The sequence below is a fragment of the Chiloscyllium plagiosum genome, chromosome 6 (assembly GCF_004010195.1).
Source record: "Chiloscyllium plagiosum isolate BGI_BamShark_2017 chromosome 6, ASM401019v2, whole genome shotgun sequence".
Taxonomy (NCBI): Eukaryota; Metazoa; Chordata; class Chondrichthyes; order Orectolobiformes; family Hemiscylliidae; genus Chiloscyllium; species Chiloscyllium plagiosum.
The window spans coordinates 112,437,256-112,446,817 of NC_057715.1; the positions used below are offsets into that span (position 1 = coordinate 112,437,256).

At 45.4% G+C, this 9,562-nt stretch overlaps 1 protein-coding gene across 3 annotated transcripts in view; it reads left to right on the plus strand.

Annotated features, from left to right (window-relative positions):
• gdpd4a (glycerophosphodiester phosphodiesterase domain containing 4a) overlaps positions 1-9,562 on the plus strand; it is a 95,194-nt gene that overhangs the window by 25,886 nt on the left and 59,746 nt on the right. For all 3 annotated transcript variants that reach the window (XM_043692434.1, XM_043692433.1, XM_043692435.1), the window contains 2 exons: positions 1,719-1,928; positions 5,678-5,781. In XM_043692434.1, the coding sequence (XP_043548369.1) occupies positions 1,746-1,928; positions 5,678-5,781 (287 nt within the window). In that variant the 5' untranslated portion in view covers positions 1,719-1,745. The remainder of the gene's footprint in view (positions 1-1,718; positions 1,929-5,677; positions 5,782-9,562) is intronic.

Sequence of the window (9,562 nt, forward strand, 5' to 3'; positions counted from 1 at the left end):
ATAGTGAAGGCAGCGTTTGGTATGCTTTCCTTTATTGGTCAGAGTATTGAGTACAGGAATTGGGAGGTCATGTTGCGGCTGTACAGGACATTGGTTAGGCTACTGTTGGAATATTGCGTGCAATTCTGATCTCCTTCCTATCGGAAAGATGTTGTGAAACTTGAAAGGGTTCAGAAAAGATTTACAAGGATGTTGCCAGGGTTGAAGGATTTGCGCTAAAGGGAGAGGTTGAATAGGCTGGGGCTGTTTTCACTGGTGTGTCGGAGGTTGAGGGGTGACCTTATAGACGTTTATAAAATCATGAGGGGCATGGATAGGGTGAATAGACAAAGTCTTTTCCCTGGGTTGGGGAAGTCCAGAACTAGATGACATAGGTTTAGGGTGAGAGGGGAAAGATATAAAAGAGATCTACGGGGCAACTTTTTTACTCAGAGGGTGGTGCGTGTATGGAATGTGCTGCCAGAAGAAGTGGTGGAGGCTGCAACATTAAAAGGCATTTGGATGGGTATATGAATAGGAAGGGTTTGGAGGGATATGGGCCGGGTGCTGGCAGGTGGGACGAGATTGGATTGGGATATCTGGTCGACACAGACAAGTTTGACCGAGGGTCTGTTTCCATGAGGGAGATCTCTATGACTATAGTGATATCACAGAAATGCCTCTATTGCACCTGGCTCAGGGCTATTTCAGTGACATTGTCACTCAGATAAGTCCCTCTTCCCTGGAAGCATTTGAGTGAAACTTTCCTGAACTCCTTCTCATGCATTTACACCGTTTCTTCAATAAAGAGATCAGAATTGTACACAGTACTCCAGACGTGGCCTCACCAGCATCCTACAGCAACACAAGCAGTCATTTCACTTTGAAAGGCCTTCATTGGATGTGAACCACTTTGGGATGTCCTAAGGTTGTTGAAGGCACTATAGAAATGCAGCTTTGTCCTAGTCTTTGGCTAGTGTAGTATTAGGAGAAAAGTGAGGACTGCAGATACTGGAGACCAGAGTTGAAAGTGTGGTGCTGGAAAAGCGCAGCAGGCCAGGCAGCATCCGAGGAGCAGGAGAATCGATGTTTCGGGCATAAGCCCTTCTTCAGGAATTCCTGAAGAAGGGCTTATCCTTGAAACGTCGATTCTCCGGCTCCTCGGATGCTGCCTGGCCTGCTGCACTTTTCCTAGTGTAGTATTACCTCAGTATGTGCCCAGGGTGTATCAGCCTAAATCTTTGTGAAGCTGAAAATGTGTTGCTGGAAAAGCGCAGCAGGTCAGGCAGCATCCAAGGAACAGGAGAATCAACGTTTCGGGGCATAAGCCCTTCTTCAGGAATCCTGAAATCAGGAATCCTTCTTATGCCCGAAACGTAGATTCCCCTGCTCCTTTGCTGCTGCCTGACCTGCTGCGCTTTTCCAGCAACACATTTTCGGCTCTGATCTCCAGCATCTGCAGCCCTCACTTTCTCCTTAAATCTTTGTGAAGCCAATGTTCAGGAGTGGGATTTGAACCCACAATTATCAATCTCCGAAGCAAGAGGCAACAATGAAAACCCAAATCTGAGCTGCTGTCCCACGGCAGGTCGGAGCGACAACATGACATTCCTGAGGTGATGAAGAACCTCCATTGCAAGCATCACTTCAGTTGAATGGAGTCTTCTATTGGCTGCAGAGTGCTTTGGGGGTGCAGCTGAGGGATCGGGTTAAATCCACGTCTCTGTTTCTCTTTGCAGGATTAGAGAGTGCCTGACCTGGGGCAGATGGGCAGCAGTCCGATCCAACTGACCAAGACCAAACTGGGGAAGCTGCAGATTGTCCACCGGCGCCTGCTCCAGCGCTATGAGTACCAGCCTTTCCTCTCCTGCCTGGCAGGACTCTACGGCTGCCAGTGGAGACGTTACCAGCGCACGCGGATCCTGCCCGGAGAATTCTGCTGCAGCAAGGTGAGGGGGTTGCCCGATCTGTATGGGTACTGGCCCACTCCTGCACTCGGGAGTCTCGGACTGTGATACAGGCTCGAGGGGCTGAATGGCCTCCTCCCATTGCTGTGTAAATCCAACCCTGCTGACCTCAGCCTTTCCATCAGGTCATCTCACCATCTAGTTCTGACCACTCTGGATTTGGCAGAGTTTCCATTTCAGAGAAAATTTCAGGATGGTTAAAATCCATTTTCATTGCCAGTTTAACAATTTGCATTTCAATAACGCCTTTAGTGTAACAAAACATCCTGAGGCACCTCACAGCAGGATTACCGAACAGAGTTAAAGGGGCATTTGATTGCTCAGAGGGTCATTAGTATTTCCACGGAGAGCAGGGGAGGCTGAAGGGTTACTGGATCTACCCAAGGCTTGGGTTGGATGGATTTTGATTGACAAGTGAGCAAGAAGATGAACTTAAGGCCACAATCAGGTCAGCCATGGACTCAGCAAACACCTGAGCAGGCTCAAAGGACCAAATAGCCTCTCCTGCTCGCATTTTGTACGTTCATAAATCTCTCCAATTCCACCTCACTTTCCCCTTCATGGCGAACGCTGAAAGGATGTTCCTGATATCCAGGGAGTTTGGAAGTAAGGGTCATAGTCTAAGGATATGAAGTAGGCCACTTAGGACTGAGATGAAGAGATATGTAGCACTGAGCCACACAGGGAGATATTAGGTTAGTTGCCATAGTTACGGGTATGTTCACCGAGCTGGGAAGTTGATTTGCAGCCGTTTTGTCCCCTGTTTGGGTGACATCTTCAGTGCTTTGGAGCCTCCTGTGAAGAGCTGCTGTGCTGTGTTCTGGAACTTATTTGGTTCCGTTTCTGTTGCTTCTGGTTTCTGGTTCTGGTTGCTCATTGCGGTGGCCGGTATATTGGGTCTGGGTCTATGTGTTTGTTGATGGAATCTGTGGCTGAGTGCCATGCTTCTAGAAATTCTCTGGCTGTCCTCTGTTTGGCTTGTCCTATGATCATTGTGTTGTCCCAGTCGAATTTGTGATCCCTGTCATTTGTGTGTGTGGCTCCTAGGGCCAGCTGGTCGTGGTGTTTTGTGGTTATTTGGTGTTCAGGGATGCGGATTGCTAGCTGTCTGCATGTCCTACATAGTGTTCTATGCAGCTCTGCATGGAATCCTGTAAATTACATTTGTCTTGTACAGGATGGGCATTGGGCCTTTTGTTCTGGTGAGTTGTTGTCTGAATGAGGCTGTCGGTTTATGGGCTGTCATGCTCAGACAACAACTCGCCAGAACAAAAGGCCCAATGCCCATCATGTACAAGACAAATCTAATTTACTGCTGCATAGAACACTATGTAGGACATGCAGACAGCTAGCAATCCGCATCCCTGAACACCAACGAGCCACTAAACACTACGACCAGCTGTCCCTAGGACCCACACACACACACACATGACAAGGACCACAGGTTCGACTGGGACAACACAATGATCATAGGACAAGCCAGACATTGGACAGCCAGAGAATTTCTAGGAGAATGGCACTCATCCATGGACTCCATCAACAAGCACTTTGACCTCGACCCAACATACCGGCCACTACAACAAACCAGCAACCGGAAGCAGCAGGAACAGAACCGAATAAATTCCAGAAGAGACAGTACAGCAGCGCTTCACAGGAGGCTCCAAAGCCCTGAAGGTGTCATCGAGACAGGAACAAAACATCTCCAAATCAACTTCCCAGCTCAGCAAACATATCCACAACCATGGCAACTGGCACCTGAGCTACAAATCTTTATGCAAACCTTGAATATTAGATTAGAGCACAAAAGACCCCGTCAAAAAATTGCTGTCTTAGCAACATCGAGAATTGGGGCCCTTCGAGTCCGCTCTGCCATTCAATATGATCATCCATCTCAATCCCCAATTCCCTCTTTCTCCCCATCCACCCCTTTAGCCCTAAGAGCCATATCCAACTCCTTCTTGCAAACATCCAATGTTTGGGTCTCAACTGCTTTCTGTGAAAGAGAATTCCACAGAATCACCATTCTCTGGGTAAAGAGAATTCTCCCTATCTCAGTCCTAAAAGGCCTATTTCTTGGAAATAGGCCTGTCGCTGTACTTGTTTGATGGAGTTCCTTAGCCTGGGTTTGCTGACTTCTAGAAAGCTAGTTTCTGTTCAGACTGTGGCTTTGGAGGTGGCTGCAGTCTACACCCAGCCTGCTGAAGGTAAGAGATTTGCAGGCTCAGCTTTCCTGTTTCTGAGAAAGATCTTTGCTCTATTACTGGTCTGCCTCCTGGAACTGGTCTCATGAGAAGCCTTTGAGGAAGTTTCATCGCAATATTTCCTGAAGATTGCGCCCACAAAGTTTCCAAAGATGACTGTAAGTATCTAAAAACTGAAAGAACTGTGGATCAGAGACCAAAAGTAGAAGTTGCTGGAAAATCTCAGCAGATCTGGCCGCGTTCCTAGCTACCATCAGCTCTGAGGAAAGGTCACTCGACCCAAAATGTTAATTCTGATTTCTGTTCACAGATGATGCCAGACCTGCTGAGCTGGCCGCATCTGTGAACAGAAATCAGACTTGACATTTCGGGTCGAGTGACCTTTCCTCAGAGCTGATGGTAGCTAGGAACGCGGCCAGATCTGCTGAGATTTTCCAGCAACTTCTATTTTTCGTCACTGTATATGTCCAGTTACTTGCCCACAAGGTCGAGAACAGCAGCCATTTGAGTATCTCACATCTTGTCCTATTTGCCTTCAAGAACAATTAATAATTGGTCAAAATTGTTTTTTTTAACCAAAATGAATCTCTGCAGAGATCTGTTTTCTTACTTTCTTTACCTGGTGTGTATGTGCGAAAGAAATCTTTTTTATTCTAAACCTGATATAGAAAATGTTTATAATAAACCAAAATGGCAACAGGGTAAAACATTTAATTTATGTTATGACTCATGGAGTGGAACTAGAGACACCCTGCACCCTTCCCATCATGACTGTAACAGTGTATGTCCTCATCATGTCACAGGCGAGACTCCCCCAAGACTGCCAGAAGGCAGAGAAGGGGAAGCATAAAGTTAATGTATATGTTCAGAACTAGGAAGGGTTTTGCTGGACTAGAGAGGGTGAAAGTGTTTGCATGAGTTAGAAAATTATTCACCAAGTTAATTGGTAAAGGAACCAGAGTGGAAAATGAGAAATGTCTTACCATAGCGGATTGAAATGCATTGTGTGAAGCTGTTTCTACCACAGATGGATACGTACTTGAATGGGAAAGATTTGCAGAGCTGTGGAGAGAGAATCATAGAATCCCTCCAGTGTGGAAGCAGGCCATTTATCCCATCAGGTCCACACCAACCTTACGAAGAACATCCCACCCACACTCAACTGCCTAACCCTATCCTCACAACCCTGCATTTCCCATGGCCAATCCACCTAACCTGCACATCTTTGGTCTGTGGGAAGAAACCTGATCACCTGGAGGAAACCCACACAGACACAGGAAGAACGTGCACACTCCACACAGACAGTCACCTGAGGCTGGAATCGAACCTGGGTCCCCAGCACTGTGAGGCAGCAGTGCCACCAATAGTAGAATGGATGGTCTAATGAGAGAGCTCTTTCAAAGTGTCAGCCTACACACACTGGGCCAAATGGTCTAATGCACAATTCATTTAAAGTAATCTTTGAGATCTTTGTTTGATTCTATCGTTTCTTAATTTCCTTCCATTGCTATTTTCCCTCTCTTTCTCCAGTTTGAATTATTCTGCTTTGGAATTCTCGTGTCAACGTTTGGCCTGGCGTTTGTTCTCCTTTACTTTTGGGGTGAAGCCAAGAATGACTACAATGATTTCGATTGGTGAGTTCACCATCTTGTCGAGCTTATGATATGGGGCAGCTAATTTTCTTTTCAGGAAACTTTTCCTTTCTTCATTCCCAGAACATGGGTGTCACTGGCTGGGCTGGTACTTATTGCCTGTCCCTACTTACCCCTTGAGAAGGTGGTGGTGAGCTGCCTTCTTAAATTGCTGCAGTCTATGTGCTGTAGGTGGGCCCCTTATGGAGAGAATTCCAGGATTTTGACCCAGTGACAGTGAAGGAACGGCGATATATTTCCAAGTCAGGGTGGTATGTGGCTCAGAGGGCACCTTGCAGGGGGTGGTGTTCCCATGTACCTGCTGCCCTTGTCCTTCTGGATGGAAATGATCGTGGGTTTGGAAGATGCTGTCTGAGAATCCCTAGTGAATTTCTGCAGAGCATCTTGTACTACACACTACATTAGGCATTGTATTTCAGTGAGTAGACACTTTGTTTAACAAATAATGAAACATGATGGGAATGGGTGAGGTTATATTACTGCAAAGTGCAAAGATTCAAAACTGTAGGACGGAAGACCAGATGAATCAAAAAATATGCAGTCCACCTGTTGGACTATAACCTGGTGTTGTGTGATTTTTAACTTTGTATTGGAAAGGATTGACAGAAGGCATGATGTAAGATTTGTTTAGAGTAAATGACAGTAACGATATCATAGAGTCCCTACAGTGTGGATACAGGCCCTTCAGCCCATCAAGTCCACACCGACCCTCTGAAGAGTAACCCACCCAGACCCATTCCCCCACACTATTACTCTATTTCCCCCGGACTAATGCACTTAACCTACCCACTCTTAACACTACGGGCAATTTCCCACGGCCAAATCACCTGACCTGCACATCTTTGGACTGTGGGAGGAAAGCGGAGCACACCCACGCAGACACGGGGAGAATGTGCAAACTCCACACAGTCAGTCGCCTGTGGTTGGAATCAAACCCGGGTCTCTGGTGCTGTGAGGCAGCAGTGCTAACCACTGAGCCACCGTGCCGCCCATACTCTACTGAGTAAAGGCACTCTGTGGTGTGTTATGAGTCAATGAAAACCTGAAAGGCTCCGGTTCAAGCTCACGGCACCAGAGCTCCTCGAGAATGAGCTCCTTCAGTGAACGGATGTGAACTGAGACAACATGAGAACATTTCAGATGAACACACAAACAAGGAACAAGTGCAGCCCTTTGAGCCTGCACTGCCATTCACTAAGACCACGGCTCATCGTTCTTTAACCTTATCTGTACGTTCCTGCACATCCCCCTATAATCTTCTATCCCCTTGTTCATCATAAATCTATCTACCTCTGCCTTAAAATATTTAAAGATTCTGTATCCACTTTGGAGGAAGGGAATTCCAAAACTCGCAATCCTCAAAGAAAATGTTTCCTCATCTCTGTCTTAAAGGGGCAGCCCCTTATATTTGAACTCTGACCCCGCATTCTAGCTTCTCCTACAAGCGGAAACATCCTTTCAACATCCACCCGGTCGAGATCCCTCAGGATCGTGAATGTTTCAATTGAGTCATCGCTGACTCTTCCAAACTCCAGAGGATACTGGCCCTGCCTGTCTACCGTTTCCTCATAAAACGTATTAAAATCTAAATGCAAAATAAGTTAATGTTTGGAAAGGACAGTTGACGTGCTTGCGTGGCTCAGTCAAATGGATAGCAAGCCTGTGGATCAAATCAATAGCATTAAGTGGTTGTAGTTTGGATTATGTACTATCTGGGGTATTTTTGTGCCTGCTTCCTTCCCGTACCCAGAAATTAAAAATCTTGGCTTGACAAAGAACTAGCAAGGACCCATTCTGCGGTAGAGAACTCAGAAAGAAGGTAGTTCCAAAAGCAAATTACAGATCAAAACTACAGCAATCTAACAAGTGATCTTTAATGTACATTCATTTATTTAGTTCTTAATGACGATTGGCCAGGCTGCAAGCTCATTGCTGAAGCCCCAAACCAGACTGGAATTTCCTGTGGGCTGTAGTTCATCCAGGTCTAACCTAGCCTGGCACTCTGGTGCAATTACTGAGGGAGTGCTGCACTGCTGAGTGTACTGATTAGATGGGAGGTTAAACCCAGCCCTCCGTCTACTCAATGCAAACCAAAAATGTTAACTCTGATTTCTCTCCGCAGATGCTGACAGACCTGCTAAGCTTTTCGAGCAATTTCTGTATTTGTTGCCTCCATCTCCTCCTTAGCAATAGAGCCTGAAGGAATTTCCTAATAGACAAAACTGAATGACATCAGATAGGAGAAAATGAAATGTCAAAATTAAGCGATCCAGGTTTTAGAAGTGCCTTGGTTGTTATTCCTGTAACACTGATGGATAAAGGAGGCAAAAGGAGCTTTCAGATTTCACTGAAAGACCTCTGTTTGCTCCAACCATCTTAGATCACATCTTCCGGGCCTGACCTCTCCCACGTTATCTATTTTTTACAGCTGAAAGTCATTTTGCATTTGAGCAAAAAAACATGAATCAGTGACCAGGTATTTTTCAGGTGAAGACGTTGTTGAATAGTTTCATGGAAGTGAAGCTTTGAGAGGGACAGGACAAATCAATAAGGCTGTTTAAACCAAAACACATGCCATTCTTGACTTTATCAACATTGACACAGACTACAAAGATAAGGAACTTATGGCAAAACCTGATGAATCACAGTTATGCCATAGCTGGGGGCACTACATTTTGAGACAGATGTTAAGAGGGTACGGTGTAGATTTACTGGAAATGGTAGTAATTAAGCAGAGTCAGCATGACTTCATGAAAAGGGAATTGTGTCTAATTTATTAGAATTATTTTGAGGATTTTGTAACCAGAATGGATAGAGGGGAGCCAGTGGATGTGTTGAATTTGGACTTTCAGAAGGCGTTTGACAAGATATCTCACAAAGGTTGAACAGAAGATAAGAGACAATGGTGTTGGGGATAGTGCAGAAAACAGTGAGTGGGAATACAGGGGTTCTTTTACAGGTTGGTAAAAGACAGTGGGATTCCACATGGATCATGTACTGGCACTGCGCCTGTTTACAATATACATTCATTAGTCGGAGGATAGATATGAATGTACTGTAGCCAAATTTGTAGATGACCTCAGTGGTGGGAAAGATGCTGGAGTCAATTATAAAGGATGAAAATACAACAGTAACAGGATAGGTCAGAGTCAGCATGGATTTATGAAGGGGAAACCATGCTTGACTAATCTTCTGGAATTTTTTGAGGATGTAACTCTGAAGATGGATGAGGGAGATCCAGTGGATGTAGTGGATCTGGACTTTCAGAAAGTCTTCGATAAAGTCCCACATAGGAGGTTAGTGAGCAAAATTAGGGCGCATGGTATTGGGGGCAAAATACTGACTTGGATTGAAAATTGGTTGGCTGACAGGAAACAAAGAGTAGTGATAAATGGCTCCCTTTCGGAATGGCAGGCAGTGACCAGTGGGATACCACAGGGATCAGTGCTGGGACCGCAGATTTTTACAATATACATTAATGATATAGATGATGGTATTAAAAGTAATATTAGCAAATTTGCTGATGATACGAAGCTGGGTGGCAGGGTGAAATGTGATGAGGATGTTAGGAGATTACAAGGTGACCTGGACAGGTTAGGTGAGTGGACAGATGCATGGCAGATGCAGTTTAATGTGGATAAATGTGTGGTTATCCACTTTTGTAGCAAGAACAGGACGGCAGATTACTACCTAAATGGAATCAAGTTAGGTAAAGGGGCAGTACAACGAGATCTAGGTGTTCTTGTACACCAGTCAATGAAGG